Source organism: Miniopterus schreibersii (genome assembly GCF_964146895.1).
Source record: "Miniopterus schreibersii genome assembly, chromosome: 1".
In the NCBI taxonomy this organism is placed as follows: domain Eukaryota; kingdom Metazoa; phylum Chordata; class Mammalia; order Chiroptera; family Miniopteridae; genus Miniopterus; species Miniopterus schreibersii.
In genome coordinates, this window is record NC_138101.1 from 138,746,583 (window position 1) to 138,768,351 (window position 21,769).

Here is a 21,769-nt window from a genome sequence, read left to right on the forward strand (position 1 = left end):
TCAGAAGTAGAGATCACCTTCAAATTAAAAACAAACAAACAAATTTCACCATAGACAACGTGCAGAGGAACAGCAGGGAGGAAAGATGTGCTCCCAAACAAGACGGAAACAAGAGAACAGCAGGCAATGGCAAGACGAGCACATAGCCAAACTTCACTATCAAATGGAATCCGCGAGCCATAGCTGAATTTAAGTTTCTCGTTATTGTGCTCTGCATAAGCATCAGATTTTAATGAAAACTAACAGGTAAGAAAGTAATGAGACTGATTTTTATGTGTTTAAATGAGGGCCATTGCCTTCAATGTGGTCACCTCTGGACACTATGCTCATTCCAAAAGTATGTATTTGCCTTTAATCCAGCATTTCTGAACTGCCCTCTGCAGAACTGCCTTCAGAGCCGGCGGCATACCGCTCGGACAGTGCCCAACGCTGCAGGCCTCCCTCCTGCAAACAGAGCCGGGAGCCCTCACGGAGGACCGAACTGCCCTGCAAAAGCAGCCTGGCTAAGCCCGGTTCTCTAACCCTGCCTTCCTCTTGTCTCAGCACGAAGGAGACTACATAAAAAGAGCAAGGGCCATGCAGTAGAGGCTCGAAGAAATTCATGCCAGGGCCTGGGGTAACCTCCTATGCCACTATTTGAGAGGTCCAAGTGTTAGAAAGTTCCAGTACCAAACCAAGGCCTGTTACACTATGTAACTTCCCCTGGCTCTTAGAACTGTGCTCTGAAGCCACAGAAAGTACCCGCAGCCTTTCAAACACTGCAGAGACTGCTATTAAAATCTTGGTTCTCCTCGGCCCAGCAACCTGCTGTCTTCACTGCAGGCTAAATGTACAGTTCCTTTAAACAGTCCTTAGTACCACTGCTTGTCTTTGTCCTGGTCACTCTCTGCTCACTGCATTATAGTTGTTTCTGTGTCCCATTTTCATTAAATCTTTCTCCGTTTAAAACACCAATTTCTATTCATTGTAGGAAATACAGAAAACATAAAAGGGAAAATTAAATATTTCATATTAACACTTTCTGGAGATATCTGCTGCTAATCCATTGCCATTTCAATTTTTGTATTCCCCCCCTATGAATTCCTTTTCTGTAGGCTTCATCTTACATTATATACACATATTCTTATGTATACACAAGATCTGTTGCTTTTACATAGGAGATGTGTCTTTGAAAAACTGTAAGTAAATTAAATCACATTTAAATTTTAATAAAATTTAACATTGAAAGGATTATCTGTAATGAAAAAATATCTATCCCTAATATGGACAATACTTTGGTAATATAATTTTATCTTAACTGTATATTGGTGTATAGTTTTTATGAGTTAGGAGTGGCAAAATCAAAACAGTGATCAAATGGAAACTAGATCCTAGGAGATTGTGAACAGAACAGCTAAACCTAGTCTGTAAGGAAAAAATATATATATTTAGAGGAAAAGATTAATTTGTTAATATGGATCTGGATCTTGGGACAAAGTCGACCTTGTAAATTTATAAAGATTAAATTAAAAAAAAAGAAATTATCATAATACTTACTTGTTCAAATATATGTTAAGTTAAATTTGAACTTTTTTGTGTGAAAGAAAACAGAATAAAGAGGAATGAAGGACAGAAGAGGTTTGAACAATGGTAAGGCTAATGAATTAGAAACACATATAATAATTGCATACTACCAGCTGCACTCATGTCTTACTGGAATGCATTCAATACTGCTTGTTTATATAGTACATATAGCTATTTAACTAAAAGATAAACAGGTAACCTGGTCTTCAACTTTTTGTCACTTGGTATGTTAAGCAAACTTCATGCTTTAAAAAATACGCAATTACTAAAGCACGGCTGAGTGGTCCCAGACCACACAGGCTCCGTTAAATTTGCATACATCTAATTGCTCCTTCTTGAGGCAAGTGAGAAATTTATTCTTATAAGATCATTCTTTATCCAGTAGCCAAAAAATAAAATGAAGTAAAATCAGTGATTTTGAATCTAATTACTATCTAACACTATTTGTAGTATTTGTTCTTTGAGCCCTTATAAACCTGGACTTTGTGTCATAACTTTGCTGCTTAATACAAACATTTCCTCTTAAAAAATTAGTGTAAGTCATCATCAGTGTCAACTATGAATTCATTTCCTGTCTTTCATATTCAAGATATTATGGTCATTTAAAAACACTGTTATTTAGAAATTGTGATACTGCTCCAGTCTCCCAGAATATAACTATATTTGATGTGAAATATCTTTAACAAAGGAAATAAAAATGTGAGACTAATAAGTACAGCATAGGAAGCCAAAAGCCTCAACATTTAACTACAGTTTAAACACCAACTTTTCTGAACTTGCCAAAAAAGGAAAGATACACCTCCTAGCTCCAGTTCCATTGAAAACCACAGGCTTAATTTTCTTGCCTATATTCCATCTGTTGCATGGGAAATTTCCAATGATTTTCAGAGGTGAAGACAAGAAAGAGAGGTGTACTGGGTTTATGTTGCAATGCAGTTATACAACACCCAAGTTTCTTTTTTGCCAAACAGGAAAATGAAACAGCAAATAAAATCTATGAGAAAAGCTTACCCACCAATTTTACTTGTTCACATATATTAGTATATCAAAAGTGGCTCATAATTACCTCTATACCTATCTAGCAGTAATTATAATGTGTATAAGATGTTAAACTGTTGAAAAACTTTCACATATACTGTCCCATTTTAGTAGTAAATGTTTAGTAGCACAAATGCCAAAACATTGTTCAGTGGAGGCTGTGAGAATGGCCGTTCTAGGTCTAAGTGAATTCTCTAGGTTGTAAGGGTAAGAAGTGATAAAATCAGGCACTGAAATGTCATGTTTTGATTTTGACCCAGTACTCTTTCTTAAAGATCAAATTAAGCCATAATAAAATAAAATGGTGCTCCTGAAACTAAAGTGCAAAAACAGTAATGTGCCACAGGCTCCAAAAGGCCGATTAACACAGCACATCTTTGAACAACAATTTTTTATGAGAATTAGAGAAACAAGAACCCAAAACAATGGAATATAATGATGAGCGTGTTGATGTTAGGCATTGTGATATTGTGATTTATAGTACGAAATAGTTGGTCTCTGTCCATTTCTGGCAAAGAGCTCCTAAAACCTTGGGATTTCTTAGTGATGAGAGCTATAAATGTGTCTTTTGTTATGTTAATGAGGAGACTTCTGGACCCAGCTTAAGGATGGGGGCTGGTGGCCAGGAGAACCAACTTTGTAATGCTCATCAGTATCTTTTATCATATCCTTTTATAATAAACTGGTCAACGTAAGTAAATGTTTCCCTGGATTCTGTGACACTCAAATTAATTAAATCCAAAGGGGGAGATCATCATAGCCAGTCAGAAGTACAGGTAACAATCTGCACTTGCAACTGGCATCTGGAGTCCTAGGGGAAAGGAGTGTCCTTGAAACCTGCTGGTCAGAAGCACAGGTGTTAACCTGAGCTTTCGACTGGCTTCTGAAGTAGAGGGTGGTTTTATGGGAATGAGCCTTTCCTGAATCTAATGCTACCTTCACACAGACAGTGTCTGAATTGAGTTGAATTATAGGTCACCCAGCTGGTGTCAGGGAGGATTGTTAGGTGTTGGGAAAAACCTCCACACATCTGGTGACCAGACATGAAATGTTTTGTATGAGGAGTAAAGAGGGCGCAGGAAAGAAACAAAGAGTAGAGAAGAATTGGGTTATTCCCTACTCAGGAAGACTGAACTGAATTTTTCTAAAAGAAAAAGTATAAAGGAAAGAAAAATAAAGATAACAGAAGAAATTAATGAAATAGAAAACCAACATATAATAGAGGAAATCAACAAAATCCAAAGATTAAAATCAATAAGCCTGCACAAGGCTCATAAAGGCAAGGAAACAAACAATCATCAACTGGAATGAAGATGATGACATCACTACCAACTCTACAGATGATAAAAAGACAGTAAGAAAACATTAGCAACTCCTTTATATCCATAATATTCAAAATTTAGAATGAATAAATTCAGAGAAAACAAAACTTATTTATTTAAAATAAGAAATGATAAACAAAGAAACTGAATTGCTAATTAAAAACTTTCCCCAAAAGACATCTCCATGTTCAGATGGCATAAGCAATAAGTACTTCAGAACATGAAAGAAAAAAATTTATACCATGTTAGAGAAAATCTTTCAGACAATAGAAAAAAAGAAAATACTCCAAATCTGTATGAGTCCCGTGTAGCCTTATTACCCATACCTGTCATTTCTTGGAAAGAAAATTATAGGTTAATCCCTGTTATGAACATATATGCAAATTCCTAAAGCGTTCTAGTAAACTAAAGCAATACATATAAAGAATAATTCATCATGGAATATTATATGACAATAAATGAATCAAATACTGATTCTTTAATATAGATAAACCTTAAAAATATTATTCCAAGTGAAAGCAGCCAGTCACAAAAGACTACATATTGTAGAATTCCATTCATATGAAATGTCCAGAATAGGAAAATCTATGAAGATAAAGAAAGGCAGCCCGGCCAGGCGTGGCTCAGCGGTTGAGCGTTGACCTGGGATCCAGGCGATCGGGGTTCGGGTTTAATTCCCGGTCAGGGCACATGCCCGGGTTGCGGGCTCGATCAATGACTCTCTCATCATTGATGTTTCTCTCTCTCTCTCCCTCTCCTTTCCTCTCTCTGAAATCAATAAAGATATATTTAAAAAAAAAAAAAAAAAGGCAAAGTAATTTCATGGGGCACAGAACTGGGAATGGGAGAAGATTGTGGAAAAATGTAGAATGGTTGCTAATGAGTACAGGTTTCTTTCTGGAGCTACAAAAATGTTCTAAAATTTGACTGCAGTGATGATTGGTCTACCTGGTAAATTTACTAAAAAGCAATGAACTGTATACTTTACCTGGGTGAATTGCATGATATGTTAATTATAACTCCATAATATTTTTTAAAAATAGTGTACAGAATACAATAGTTAAATGCTCAGACAAAACAGATACGGAACTCTTAAAAATGTGAGGGGAAATTTGGGAAAGCAAGTGTAAAAAATTATTTTTAACTGTTCTCAACAATCATATTGGTGCTGGTGGTATTAGCATTGCTATTCTCAGACTGTTCCATATATTGTTAAAATTTTAATATCTATTGATATGCTGAATGCTAAAACGAGTTTCCTGGAGCAGAACATATTTCAATTACTACTTATATACAGTAAGTAGATCATTACATTCTGGCTCTTCTCTGATCCAGCTCAATCTCAAAAGCAATGTAATGAGGAGATAGGATCTTTCAAGTAATTGTGTCTACTGTAGGTAAGGAGTCCTAAAAAAATAAATCTGAATGGTTACTTAGGTAAAAAGACAGTTGTTCCCCCTCCCCTTTTGAGAATATCCTTGGAAAAGTAAAGGATATATATCTTCACACTTTGGAATATAAAAAAACACACACCATATCTTGGGAAGGGGGATGGAACGAGTCTTTCCAGCTTTATAACCCATATATCTCCAAGGTCCTGGTCTCGTTTCCCCACCCTAGCAATGTAAACACCTCCAGAGAAGTTAATCTCTCTGGAGTTCTCACTGTCTATCAAGTCATACATTGAGTCCTAATGCTTGTCTTTTAGCATAGGTTCCAAGTTTCTGTAAAATTTGCTCAGAAAGCTTTAACTGTGCAGAAACATAAACATATTTTTCTTTACAACTACCCCACATATGTAATGTGGTACTAAACAAATGAGATACTGAGTTAAACCAAAAGATTGGATTGTCAAATCAAACTCACAGATCTGAGATCTTATCCAGTATCAACCTTAACTGATCACTTAAGGGACAGAAGCAATCAAACACCACAGCAAATCAGGGAGAGGTACTGGCCATCAGTACAGCCTTTCAGGTCCTTCCTTGTTACATTGGCTATTTTCTGGTTCAGGTTAGCATATGAGGTCAAATGGAATTATTATCATAGTACCAGTCTCCATTTATTGCCCAACAAAAACAACTTTTCTCACTGCACATTCAGTCATAGTAACTGGGATAGTTAGTGACCAGAGGTTGTTCAATAAATTCTGGATTGGTTTGAAGACATAACTATATCCCAGATGTCACAGTACAGGTTTTAACAGTCATTGTTTCCAGATGTCATTATGCAACATGCTCTCTTCAGGACAACACAGTGTTGTTTCTTTATCAGTCTAATCTGAAACAATGTGCCATGTGAAAGACAAGACCCCTTTATATCTGTGGTACCTGGAACATTACTGGACAGTGAGGCCAATATAAAGGCCAACATAAAGGCCTCACTGTCCAATAATGGTCTATCATAATCTAGGTTAACCATAGTATCCCCATAAATTGGCATCCTCAGCTTAGCTTATGACTCTCCTGGTGATTCATCTTTAAAAACAACAACTTCCATAATGATTATAAAATTCAATAGTCTTTCTTGGTAAGAATACAGTGCCTCTTCCTGCACTGTTGACTGATATAATGTTCTATTAAAGTAAATACTCTATTAGTCCAGTCATTTAAAGTTCAGTTGTTCCTCCAGGGCCATTTCTAGATGCAGCCAGTCTACTAAAAGGGAGCTCCCTCTAGCGTCTCTACTTGGACTTGCAAGTCCTTTTCATCATGAGCTTTCAGGAACATTATTTTGGTCTGATGTAATACTCCAAGACCGGTACCAAAAATCCCTACAGAACAACTAGCACAACAAAGGCAACTAATCAAGCCAGAACATGGGTGATTACCATGGTACATTAGTGATATCTGTGCAATTTAGGAAAGTGATTTACTCACTAAAATAATTTAAGTCCCATGAGAGTGCCAATTAGTATACCAAATACAGCTCTGCCTGGTGTCATAGGTTTTCCATAAACGCACTTTGCATAACTCTAGAGATATTATCAATAATGTCGATTCATTATACCTCTCCCAAATCCATCTCCTTCAAGGGTGGTGCTTCAATTTCCTTAACTGAATTCCATTTACATTAATATATTCAGTATTTGAATAACTAAATCAAGCTATGGTAGGGAGTAGAAATCTGTTTTCCATTATACCTAGGTAGATATCTTAGCAACATATTGTTTGCTTTTTTGTTTGTTTTTAACATTTATTTATATTTATTGGGGTAACACTGGTTAATAACATTATATAAATTTCAGGTATACAACATTATCACTGAATATCTGGATACTCTACTGCGTACCAACCACCAAAAGTCCAGTTTTCCATCGGTGACCATACAGTTGACCGTCTTTACCATTTTGCCTTTCTCCTGCCCCCATTACCCTCTGGTGACAACCAATCTGTTGTCTGTATCTATGTATCTGTTTTTGTTTTGCTTGTTCGTTTGTTACTTTTTGTTTTATATTCCACATGAGCAAAATCATATGGTTTCTGTCCTTTTCCATCTGGCTTACTTCACTTAGCATAATACCCTCAAGGTCTATCCATGTTGTCACAAATGACAGTATGTCGTCTTTTTACGGCAGAGTAGCGTTCCACTGTGTGTGTGTGTGTATCCATTCATCCACTATTGGACATTTAGGTTGTTCCATTTCTGGGCTAGTGTAAATAATGCTGCAGGTGCATGTATCTTTTTGAATTAGTGGAATTTTTCCCCCCAATTATTTTTCAGATAAATATCCAGAATTGCTAGACCATATGGTAGCTTTATTCTTCATTTTTCGAGGACCCTCCATACTGTTTTCCATAGTGACTACACATATTTACATTTCCACCAATACTGTATAAGGATTCCCTTTTCTCCACATCCTCTCCAACACATGTTATTTCTTGCCTGTTTGGTGACAGTCATTTTAACAGGTATGAGGTGATATCTTATTGGGGTTTTCATTACATTTTCCTAATAATTAGTAATGTTGAACATCTTTTAATATGTCTATTGGCCATCTGTATCTCTTTTTTAGAAAGTTGTCTATTCAGATCCTCTGCCAATTATTTAATTGGGTTATTTTTGAGTTGAATGAGTTCTTTATACATTTTGGACATTAACTCCTTATCAAAAATATCATTTGTAAATACTTTTCTCATTTGGCTGGCTGCCTTTTTATTTTGTTGATGGTTTCCTTTGTGGTGCAAAAGGCTTTTAGTTTGATGTAGTCCCATTTGTCTATTTTTGTCTTTGTTTCCCTTGCCTTTGGAGTCAAATTCACAAAAAACCAATGACTGATTTTCAGAAGCTTAGTGCCCGTGTTTCCTTCTATATATTTTATTGTTTCAGGTCTTTCATTCAAGTCTTTGATCCATTTTGAGTTAATTTTTATGCATGGTGTAACATAGTGGTCTAGTTTAATTCTTTTGCATATGGCTGCACAGTTTTCCAACCACTGTTTATTGAAGAGGCTGCCCTTTCTCAGAACATTGTATATTCTTGGCTTATATGGCATTTAGCTGTCATTATATGTGTGGAGTTATTTCTGGGCTCTTAATTCTGTTCCATTGGGATGTGTGTCTGTTTTTCTGCCAATACCATACTGTTTTGATTACTATGGCTTTGCACTAGAGTTTGAAATCGGGAAGTGTGATAGCGCCAGCCTTGTTCTTTTTTCTGAGGATTGATTTAGCTACTCAGGGTCTTTTGTGGTTCTATACAAATTGGAGAATTTTTTGTTCTATTTATGTGAAAAATATCATTGAGATTTTGATAGGGATTGCACTGAATCTGTAGATTATTTTAGGTAGTATGAACACTTTAATAATATTAATTCTTCTATTCCATAAACACAGAATATCTGTCCATTTCTTTGTGTCTTCAATTTATTTCAACAGTGCCTTGTAGTTTTCAGTGTACAGGTCTTTTACCTCTGTTAAGTTTATTCCTAAGTATTTAACTTTTTTTATTGCAATTACAAATGGGATTGTTTCCCTTGTTTCTCTTTCTGATAGCTCATTGTTAGTATATAAAAACACAACAGGGTGCCACCCTGTGTGGTCCGATAGGCCCTGCGTTCTCAGTTCCTTGGGGAGGAAAGGCAAGTTTGCTGATGGCAGTATCTTATATTTCTGCATCTGTGTAAATGATGGTGGCTCCACAACACTACTAGCAGTCCCTGGCTCTGAAGTCTGCTGTGGAGCAGGTCAACAGGGACCCTGATCTTCTGCAAAACATTTGTTTGGGAGTCCATTTCTACATTGCCTACCAAGTGATAGAAGGACCTTTGACAAAACCCTGAAGAGGTAGCTGTCATTGGAGGGACACCTATTCCCTGTCATTCCAAATGGGGGCACTTCTTGAGCTCTGCAAGTTCCCCCAGGGGGATAAATGTATCACTATAAAATGGAAAATAAGACATCGGTGAAGAAACAAGAAAAGATTAAAAATAAGCTTACACCATTTCTCAAAAAATGTAACAGATTTTAGTATACTGATTTTGTATCATGCAACTTGACTGTAATTGTTTATTCATTATAATTTTTTTGGTGGAGTCTTTAAGGTTTTCTAAATATATAAAATCATGTCATCTGCAAATAGTGACAGTTTTACTTCTTCCTTTCCAATTTGGGTGCCTTTTATTTCTTTTTCTTGTCTAACTGTTCTAGCAAGTATTTTTAGTACTATGTTCAATAAAAGTGGTGAGAGTGGGCAACCTTGTCTTGTTCCTGATCTTAGAGGAAAAGCTTTCAGTTTTTAAATATTAAATATGGTGTTAGTTGTGGGTTTGTCACACATGGCTTTTATTATGTGAAGGCACTTTCCTTCCATACCCATGTTGAGAGTTTTTATCATAAATTAATGTTTTATCTTCTCTAATGCTTTTCCTGCACCCACTGAGATGATCATATAATTTTTAACCTTCATTTTGTTAATGTTCTCTAGCACACTGACTGATTTGCCAATGGTGAACCATCCTTGCAACCCTGGAATGAATTCCACTTGATAGTGGTGTGTGATCCTTTTAATGTATTGCTGTATTTGATTTGCCAATATCTTGTTGAGGATTTTTGCAACAATGTTCATCAGGGATAATGGCCTGTTGTTTTCTTTTTGTGTGTTTTCCTGGCCTAGTTTTGGCATCAGGGTAATGTTGGCCTCATTAATTGAGTTAGGAAGCATTGCCACCCTTCAACTTTCTGGATGAGTTTGAGAAGGATAGGTATCAAATCTTCTTTGAATGCTTGGTAGAATTCACCAGTGAAGCCATCTGGTCCCGGACTTTTGTTTTTTGCAGGGAGGTTTTTGATTACTGTTTCTATCCTTACTAGTGATTGGTCTTTTCAGGTTTTCTATTTCTACATGATTCAGTCTAGGAAGGGTGTATGATTATAAGAATTTGTGCATTTCTTCTAGGTTGTCTATTTGGTGGCACATACATAGCCTTACACAGTATTTTTTTAAGATCCTTTGCATTTCTATGGTGTCATTGGTAACTTGTCTTTTATTTCTGATTTTATTTGAGTCTTCTTTATGAGTCTAGTTAGGGGCTTGTCAATTTTATTTATGTGTTCAAAGAATCAGCTCTGTTTCATTAATGTTTTCAATGGTCATTTTAGTCTTTATTTATTTTTACTGTTTTTAATTATTTCCTTCCTTCTACTGACATTGGGCTTTGTTTGTTCCTCTTTTTCTAGTTCCTTAAGGTGTAATGTCATACTGTTCGAGATTTTTCTTCTGTCTTGACATAGGGCTGTACATCTATGAACTTCCCTCTTGGTACCACTTCTGCTGCATCCCAAAGATTTTAGTATGTCATATTTTCATTTGTTTCTGTATCTTTTTATTTCTTCTTTTATTTCTACATTGAAGCAATAGTTGTTCATGCTGTTTAATCTACACATATCTGTGATTTTTCCACCTTTCTTTTGGTAGTTGATTTCTAGTTTCATACAACTGCAGTTGAAAAATATGCTTGACATGATTTCAATCTTCTTAAATTTATTGAGACTTCTTTTCTGTCCCAACAGATGATCTATCCTTGAGAACGTTCCATGTACACTTAAGAAGAATGTGTAACCTGTCACTTTGAAATGGAAAGTTCTGAAAATACCTATTAAGTCCATATAGTCTAATGTGTTATTTAAGGCCAATGTTTTCTTGTTGACTTTCTGTCTAGATGATCTATCCATTGTTGTAAGTGGGGTATTGAAATTTTCTATTACTATATTGCTGTCTATTTGTCCCTTTAGCTTTATTAGTAATTGTTTTATATATTTTGGTGCTCCTAAGTTTAATGCATATATATTAATAAATGTAATGCATTCTTGATGGATTATCCCCTTTATCATTTATGCTTATCTTTGTCTCTTACCTTTTTTGTCTTGTTGAGGTCTATATTGTCTGATATATGGTTATACCACTTATCCCTGGACCCCATTTGCTTAAAGTATAATCTTCCATCCCTTCACTTTGAGCCTATGTTTGTCACTGGAGCTAAGATAAGTCTACCAAAGGAAGCATATAGTTGGGTCTTGTTTTTCAATCCATCCAGCATCTCCATAAACTACATATTTCAACTTTGAGCCTTTTGGTGTACAATCTCCATCTTCCATAGGAACTACTGTTCATTGAGCCCAGTATCTAACAATACTAAGAAGCTGTGTGTTTTTGGCTTTTGTTTCTTTTTCAGATTCTATGGCTTAACTGGGTGCATAAACTCAGACCCGTTTATTTATTTTCCATTCTAAATCATGATCTTCATAATTGGGCTGAACTCCTCCAGATTATGATACAGTGAATTTGAAAAGGTGGTACCAGAATGCCTCTCCCATCTCCTAAAACATAATAGTGCTTGATTAAGTCCTGAGGAAATTCCATCAGTTTCCTATTTTTTCTTCCATTTTTTTCCAAGAAACCATCTAAGCCATTTCACCCAGGAGCCGGCCTTCTGCTTTCCTTCCACCTTCTCATTTCTCTCCCTTGTGCTTCCTTTCTTTTGGATGGCTTAGAACTTTTCCACCATGCAGCCTTATGCATGGTAACTACGACAAGTCTTTTCCTGCTCCTGAATATTCTTGTAGCTTCCCAAGAGCAAGGTTTTCATGACCTATTCCCATCACACTGTCATTTGTGCCATTAAATTATGTCTCCCTCTGGTCATCATAAAGTCTGTAGAGGGTTACTTGTGCTCTGATCACTCCTATTTTTACTTTAAAAATATTGCATTTGTAGTTTGAGGGAGTAAGGCACTTCCTCCTCTCGGTAAAATTGCCAAATCTCAGCCTCAACCCACTTATAGCAGGTTAGTTGTGATACCATTTAGAAGTACAGGGAAAACTCTCAAACCATTCATCTGCTCAGCTTGAACAATCCTTTACACTCAACAATGTCTAGAATAGTGATGTGGTCTCCTTATTGTTAATTCTAGTAATCCATGACAAAAATTATCCCCAAGATTTTGTTGGTATTTTCTATAAAAAGCCCTAACTCTTAAACACAATACTCTCAGCATTCAGTAGCCACCTGACCTTGGTCTCCAACTACCTGTATGGTTTTTCTAGTGATCAATTTAGTTATTTTGTAAGCACATATAATGTTCAAGAAGCAGGTTTTCCAGAGATGGGTAAATATGGCCTCCTGTTTCTTCTCCAATCCCATCCCTTTTTCTGTTACTTTAAAGGGTCCTGTTTCTCTAGGGCTGCTAGCAATAGTTAAGTCCTCGTCACGATTTTCTGTTCTCCTTTTTCTTGCTGAAGGGTGTCTTACATATCAGTGGGTCTGAAAAAATATCTCATTGAGTAGGCCAGTTTACAGTAACAAAAGACGGGACTGTCAAATCAGACATACAAACCAGTGACCTTATAAAGCTTTACTAATAATTTCAAGGATACAGGTAATCAAAAGGCCAGGTGAAACAGGGCGGAGGCAGAACCATCACTGTCTCCCTCCAGGTGTTTTTCGGACACAATGAAACTGCTTGACCAAAGTTAACATGTAAGATCTCTAAGCAATGGATGCAATTTACATTACTTACACAGAGGACAACTACCTCAGTCATAAAACATCTCTATTCCATATTCAGATAGTTACATACCTCACATGACATGTTCTGGGAAGCCATGCCCCAAACTCAAAGATATTAGGGTTGTTTATCAAAATCAATCATAGCATCCAGATATATCCTGCTAAAAGCAGTCCAAAGACAAGGACTCTTCCCAGGTTGTAAATACCATTAGTGACTTTGTTTTGTTGGTTTTTGCCATGAGGTCTGTAGTTGATGTTTATAAGATTATATGAGTTCTTTCTTTCTTTTCAGGGAGTTGATCCCAGTTACTAGAAAGAATATATTGCAGACCTGCCATTTGTGTGTGTGTGTGTGTGGGGGGGGGGGGGTTGGTTGTTTTTCCCAATAATTATGGGACTTCCTAATAAATAATATATTCTGTGTCCTTGAGACAGAGATTTTTCACTGTGAGAGAAAGGAAGCACAGATAGAACACGGAACTATTATCATCCTTACAGAGTCCTGAATTTGATTTCAAAATATCATGAGCTCATGAGGTATTATATCTATTTAAAATCCCATTAAAAGAAATCCAGGGATCTTGGAGAAATGGAAACTAGAAATCTAGGTCTCGGGCAGAAAACGTACAAGATGACTTCATATGTTCATAGCACTACTTATACAGTCATGTGCCATTTAATGACACGGATATGTTCTCAGAAATGCATCATTAGGTGGTTTTGTCATTGTGGAAACATTATGTAGTGCACTTACACAAACCTAAATGGTATAGCCTATACACACCTAGGCTATATGGTAAGTATATTGTTCCTAGGCTATAAGCCTGTACAGCATGTTACTATATAAAACAACATGAGATTAAATCAAGCAAAAGAGAAAATGATGCAATCAAAAGACATGATAAGCATGAGATATATAGGGCTGCTGTGAAAAGAAAGCTTCTTATTTATAAGTAGAAAGAGTCACTACTCTAAAATAATAAGAAAGCCCAGGCTGGTGTGGCTCAGTTGGCTGGGTGTTGTCCCATGCACTGAAAGGTTGCCAGTTTGGTTCAATTCCCAGTCAGGACACATGCCCAGGTTTCAGGCTCAATCCCGGGTAGGGGGTGTGCAGGAGGCAGCCATTGATGTTTCATATTCACATTGATTTCTCTTTCTCTCCCTCTCCTTTCCTCTCTCTTTAAAAATCAATAAAAAAAATCTTTAAATAAATATATATATATATAGAATAACAATAAAAAGTATACTATAGTAAACACACAAATCAGTTACATAGTCATTTATTATCATTATGGAGTATTATGGACTATACATAATTGTATGTGCTATATTTTCATACGACTGGCAAAGCAGTGTGTTTGTTTACATCAGCATCTCACAGAAATGTGAGTAATGCATTGCACTACATTATGATGGCTATGATGTCACTAGGCAATAGGAATTTTTCAGCTCTTTTACAATATTATAGGCCCATTGTTGCATATGTGGTGGGGTCGTTGAACAAAATGTATTACACAGGGCAACACTGAAATAGCACCAAACTAGAAACTACCTACAAGTCATCAGTGATAAAATGGACAATTAAATTGTGGTACATTCCTACAATGGACCTCCATACCATAATGAGAATTCAATAAATTATTGCTTTATTCAGTAATGTGGATGAATCTCATAAACATAATGTTGAGCCAAAGAAAACAGACACAACTGAGAATATACTGTGTGGTTCTATTACATAAAATTAAAAATTTTCATCTACAGTTTTAAGTGTCAGGAGAACTGTTACCTTTGGCAAATACTGACTAGGAGGATATTAGCAATGTTCCATATTGAGATTTGGGTATTGATTACATACGTATTTTCACTTTGTAAAAATAAGTCAAATTTCATCAAATTCAGTAATTCTTAGTTATACACTAAGAATTTGTTCACTTTTTTGCATTTATGCCACACTTCAATAAAAGATTACTTAAAAAAACAAAACATGAGGTAGATCTATATTTATTGACATGGAAAAAAATCTCCAAGATATATTGTTGAGTAAAAAAAGGCAAGTTCCCAATCAATACACAGACCAAGATACCATTTGTGCAATATTTAAAAACCTATAAAACAATCATAATATTTCTACACATACATATACATATGCCAAAAAAGGTGATCTATAAAGATGATCAGCTATCACTCTGGGTGTATCCCTGGGAAATGAAGCACTTGGTGGGAAAGGAGAGGCTAGAAAACAGAGGGGATCTTTTCTTAATTGATGAAAATTTAACACTACATAGAGCAAGAATGTTTTCATGGAATACTCATAATTAAAAATTAATATTTCTAAAAGGAAGGATTGTTCTTAAATCCAATGTGCAAATGGTTCTTTAAATAAGTCTAAAAACCATAAACATTTTAAATACGAAGCTGTTATGTGAAAATTTCACGAGTTCACTAGCCTGCAGACACCAAGGTATCTAACACAATTATCAGAAATATTTTTGTATAATCCACGTAGGTCCTATCCTTTTCTAAGACCATTCCATGAGATCTAAAAGGCCGTAAAACTTTGCTGAATCCCTCTCCCCATGGGAGGAACCTATCATCCCATTTTTTGCTTACAACTTTTTCTGAAAACTTTAAAAGGAGTGAAAAAAGGTTGGAAGCCTCTATTGCATCATTTATATTTTTCTGCATCTTTAGAAGAAATGTGCCACTCAACAAACCTTTCTTTAATACTGTTCTCAAGAATAACTTTCATCTTTGCATACCTATAGGTAATCAGTAGAAACTATGTGCTATAAATGTTAAAATCAAAGCTATACTTCTGTCATTGAGAGGCCGAGGAAAAATTAGCTCAGTTTTATACTTCACTCTAAGGTTTAATACAATTAATCACCTCTCTGACCCCTACATAGAGGCACACACACATCCACACACACAAATAAAGACACACAATATCAGTTTCATACTATAATAAAAGTGGAAGCAAGGTCATATTCTTTGGTTCTGTCTTTCTAATGAGGCAGGTTTCCTCTGGGTTCTAATCCATCCTATTCTCTAGTAGTAAAAGGGATTGAGTGTGTACTGTCTAGTGAGAGGTCACATAAACTTCATTACAGAACTAGACAATCTTAGAAAATCCACAAGAAAGAGAGCATACTCTACCTAGATTGATAGAGAAAATTATATGACAGATATATCTATAGCGAGAACATCAATCGTAAGAGTTGCTCAGCAACCTTTTCTCAAAAATAAGAACACACCACCACTTCAACCCTTCTCTTTTCATCAACTGCAGTTCTCTAAATAAGGCTTTCTACTAAAGACAATGCCTTGACTTCAACAAGAAGAGAGCAGGCTGGTGTTTACCAAGGAGAAATATCATGGGATCTTTCTATTAATGCTGTTTAAAGTGTGAACTTGTTTGTAAACTATTCCACAGCTTGAGAGGCCTCATTATTTCAGAGATCACAAAAGTAAACACTCTCAAATGAAGCACATGATTTAGGCTTTGAGAACCCTGAGGCTCCAGGGCATTTCCTGTAATAGGTTCATGAAATAAATGTATTGGGCTCAAACCCTATGGTTTCTTGAAAATGAATATAATTTAAAAATGCAAAACAAATTAATGTGTTCGTATATAATATCCATATCTGAATGAGATTACCACCTGCCTACAACATTGTGTCTATCCTAAGTGATCAAATGACATCCCCTCAAATGTGATCTTCTCACCATCCCCAACAAAACCCCACAAGGCCAATCATTCTATTTTAGCATTATTCAAAATATGTTAAGTAAATATAAGGAAAATATCATGTGTTGTGTCAAATATAGTTTTGAAAAAGATGAAAAATTCAACCCATAATTTTTCTGAGGTAACTCCACACTGCTTTCGACAGTGGTTGCAGCAATATGCATTCCCACCAACAGTGTACGAGGGTTTCCGTTTCTCCACATGGTCACCAACACTTGTTTTTTGATTTATTGATGATAACCATTCTGATAGGTGTGAGGTAATAATTCACTATGGTTTTAATTTGCATTTCTCTGGTGATTAGTTACACTGAACATCTTTTCATATGTCTCTTGGCCATCTGTATGTCTTCTTTGAAGAAGTGTCTATTCAGGTCTTTTGCCCATTTTTTTAATTGGATTGTTTCTTTGGTGTTCAGTTTTGTAAATTCTTTATAAATTTTGGATATTAACTCCTTACTAGATGTGTCACTGGTGAATATCTTAGTGGGTTGTCTTTTCATTTTGTTGATGGCTTCCTTTACTGTGCAAAAACTCTTTCGTTTGATGTAGTCCCATTTGTTTATTTTTTCTTTTGTTTCCCTTGCCTGAGGAGATATATCAGAAAAAATATTGCTATGAGAAATGTCCGAGATTTTACTATCTATGTTTTCTTCTAGGATTTTTATGGTTTCGAGTCTAACATTTAAGTCTTTAGTCCATTTTGAGTTTATTCTTAGGTATGGTGTAAAAGGGTGGTCTAGTTTCATTTTTTGCACTTATCTGTCTAGTTTTCAACACCATTTACTGAAGAGACTATTTTTAGTCCATTGTATGCTTTTGCTTCCTATGTCAAATATTAATTTACTATAAAGGTGTGGGTTTATTTCTGGGCTCTCTATTCTGTTCCATTGATCTATGTGTCTTAATAGAACTTCCTTATGACCCGGCAATTCCACTTCTGGGAATTCATCTGAAGAAACTTGAAATACTAATATGAAAGGATATATGTACCCCTATGTTTATTGCAGTGTTATTTTCAATAGTCAAGATGTGGAAGCAGCCCAAGTGCCCATCAGTAGATGAGTGGATAAAAAAGCTGTGGTACTTTTACACAAAGAAATACTACTCTGCCATAAAAAGAAAGAAAAAAAATATTTTTTGGTTAATCCTCACCTGAAGGTATTTTTTCCCATTGCTTTTTCAGAGAGAGTGGAAGGGAGGGAAGGGGGGAGCAGGAGAGAGAGAAATAGAGAGGGGGAAACACTGACAAGAGCTTTATCGACTGGTTTCCTTCCCAAACACACCCTGAATGGGGGCGGGGAGCGAACCTACAACCCCGGTATGTGCCCTTGACTGGGAATCAAACCTGTGACCATTTGGTGTGTGGGCCGACTCTCTAACCACTGAGCTACAATGACCAGGGCAAGAAAGAAAATTTTCCCCTTTGCGACAGCATGGATGGACCTGGAGAACATTATGCTAAATGAAATAAGCCAGTATCAAATAAGACAAGTATCATATGATTTTACTTATATGTGGAATTTAATGAACAAATTGAACTACCAAGCAAAATAGAGACAGACTCATAGATAGAGAACAGGCAGACAGCTGTGGTGGATGTGGGTGTTGGGGGGTGGGTGGAGGGATTGAGAGAAAAAAGAAAAGAGAGAGAACTCATGAACATACACAGCAATGTGGTGGTTTTAGACAGGGAGCAGTGGGTGGAGGTGGAAAAGGGCCTAGAGGGGATAAATGGTGATGGTAAAAATAAAATTAAAAAAATAATAAAAAAATAAAACAAGAAAAAAATTCAACCTGTATTTCCTGTTTCCTATGAACCTGAATTCCAAATCCTATAGAAAGAACTTAAAGGACCATAATACAATACCAGTTTTAGAGGCAGTTATATATTTAAAAATAAAATGATGAGGCTCACTATTAATTACTTTGGTAAATAGTCAAAAGCCCATTTCAAAATTTCCCCTTATTCAATTTCTTGTGACTCCACATTTTTATATTCTAAATCATTCTTCTTTTTTGTTGTAACTGCTTATTAGTGAACTCATCATCTGTGTGGTAACAACTCCCTTAAAAATCTGGCTACATACCCAAAGCTGCTACTTTGATGATGATTGCCTGAATGTTAGATGATATCATCTCTCGGAGCAAATCTTCTTGGTTTCTTTGCCAAAGGTAAGCTAAAGGCTGAAGATTAAGCCTTTTACACCTATAAAATAAAAAGAAAAAAAATCAGTGATATCTGATGATATCTGAATGTTCTATATTTGGATCCATAGCAATTACTTTGATTTTAAACATAGCGTGTTTTTAAGGATTTTAGCATTTAAAATGCTTTTAAAAACATGCTTTGTACTATGAAGTTTATGTGTACAACATAAACATATTTAATTTCCACAGGCTATGTATAAACAGATAAAAATAAAATCTCTAGGCAGATTAGAAGTATTAATTTTAGTAAGACTCTAAGTTTAGAAATCTACGCAAAAAAGCATCCAAATGCCAATGGATAATTATTCTTGTTTTTAGAACCTCCTTGGGCATCAAAATTGTAAAGCATATGCAAAATAGGCAAATAAATTTAACCTAATAAAATAATCATAGGTGGATTAAATTTACAATAGTATGGTTACACGAACTATTCTTACGTACTAACTGAAATTTTTAAAAAGAATTCAACTCAGTGAAAACAAAATAACAACAAAATACAATATATTGGGGCACTGTGCTACAAATTTTACATTATGGTGCAGAAGAAAGAATATGGGTTTTGGACTTAGGACAAATTTGTGTTTGAAACCTACTCCTGCACTCGCTAGCTATGTGACTACGGCAAGTCAAAACTAAGGTCTAGGTCTTTAGTTTCCTAGTTCATAAATGGGGACAAAGATCTGTTTTTTCAAAGTTCTTGTTAAGATTAAGGCGTAGAAAGTGTAGTCATCCTTTACTCCTCCGTTCTGCTCCTCATTCAATCACCCCAATGCAGATTAAGACCACTTCTTACCAGTACCACTAACACTGGATCTGTGGCACCGAGAGATCCTGTCAATATCTTCCTAATCTTGTTCTGTTTCTGTCCTTGCCCTTTTAAAATCAGTTTTCCATATAGCAGTCAGTGTGATCCTTTTAAAACATTAAACTGATCATGGGATTCCTCTGCTCAAAACTCTTTTCATCACTCCCAGTAAGAGTACTTGCAATAGACCTACCTGGATCTCAGCCTGGTTAGCTCTCACACCTCATCTACTACTCTCCCCTCACTCCTGCCTCCCCTACCCTGCTCACTCTGGCCTAATACTAACCGTGCTCCCTACCTTCCTCACTTCCTTTGGGCCTTTGTGTAAATGTCACTTTCTCAAGGAGGACTACAACTGATTAAAAGTAATGTAATGAATGTAGCACAGTGCTTGGATAAAATAGGCATTCAAAAAATGGTAGTCAAAGCCAAGTGAACCTGCCCATGTCACACAGTAAGTGGCTGAGATCAGATTTCAAAAAAGAAATATAGCTCTAAAACCCACCAATCCTAATGTCTGTAAGGTTACCTGGATGACTACTCTAGCCCATATTGATCTTTCTCTCAGAAAATCCCAAACTTAGTAAATGTACGACATATTTGGTCATTTACTCATCCATGGCCTTAAAAATACTACTATTTTTTCATGTACATATACCCTGACTTTCAAAGAAATGAAAATCTTCCTTACTACAGAAACTGTTATATATAATTTTTCTTTGTAAAATGTCGCAGAGCATATAGGGCACTGTTGAGGCAGTTAATACAAAAATAATGAAACTGAAACTAATGATGTAACACAAGCATTACAGTTCTTGCTGTCCTCATCAATGTTTAATGCCGGCTAATCAAACTAGTCTCTCTACCCTTTTTAGCTGAGATTTTTTTTTAATTGAAAAAAACTATTCCTTTCTGTCCTTATGGCAAAATTCTTGACTTTTGCTTTGATATCCACAATCTGTTGACTACTTGTAGACTTAAGTCAAACTTCTTTACCTACTTAAATTTTTTAACAGTTCAAAATATCATGCTTCAAATACATTTCCTCTGTAAATCAGTTGTATTTGAGCTAGTGACATTTATTAAATGCATTATATCTTGAGAATATAATGATGCAACACAAACTACAAACTGAAGATAGGCTAATTCAAAACAGTTTGTAGAGCAATGGACGCCCAATATCGCTGTCTTAAAATTTTCAAGAATAAAAGTGCAGATATGCTTCATGGTATAAAATCTGGGTATTTTAGCCATGTGTTGAAGTGTTCCTGAGACTGCATTTTGAGAAAAATCTTGCCTCTACCCATTAGTATGCTTTGGGTCCTTCTTCCATACAGCCTCCTAATCAATGGCACATTTTCATTCAGCTTTTCAACTTTCATCAATAGACGTCAGCCCTATCTACAGTTTGGTTATCCATTAAACCACATGGGTTTGAACTTATTCAAAAACAAAGATTTGTAAACTAAAAAATTCTCAGAGAAGATGACCTAAAAACTGAGGAGAATAATATTATTTCTAACATATGGCTTAAGGGATATACAATCCAGCTCCATCGATAGTTCAGTGTTCTTAAACGAAAGCCAGCAGAATGTAAGGAAAACTTTTTCAAAACACACGTTTAATCTCCCCCATTTCCATCTCCATTCTCCAGAGATTCCAATATACCCCCAAATATGAGTCATAATCCCCTTCACAATATGCTTTGCCTTGCATTTCTGTCATTTACTTTTAAAATTCTGTATTTTTAACTACCTGAAATTCATTATGGAATTAGAGAAAACAAATAAGATAAAATTTTAAGTTTAAATGTTCAAGTCCATTAATATGCAAGTTTTTAAAGAGATATTCAATGTGAAGGTTTCTTTGTCAAGAATATGAAACCATTACATAAGTATAGCCCTTATTTCTATTTACACTTTTGAATGGCAAAGTTATTTATTTAGAGGCTAAGTTTTGTTTAAGATTAATACTGGAGTCCACATTTTTTTATTTTGCTCATGTAATTATGTATAAAGCCTCTATACAATATTTTACTTATCCATATAAATTAAAAATGAAAAATAAATTCATTCAT

General features: G+C 35.6%; 1 protein-coding gene across 1 annotated transcript in view; it reads right to left on the reverse strand.

Moving 5' to 3' along the window:
• The window catches only part of DPH6 (diphthamine biosynthesis 6), a 145,162-nt gene that overhangs the window by 37,593 nt on the left and 85,800 nt on the right, over positions 1–21,769 (reverse strand). The window contains exon 5 of the mRNA XM_081152436.1: positions 18,767–18,885. Coding sequence (XP_081008562.1) covers positions 18,767–18,885 — 119 coding nt within the window. The remainder of the gene's footprint in view (positions 1–18,766; positions 18,886–21,769) is intronic.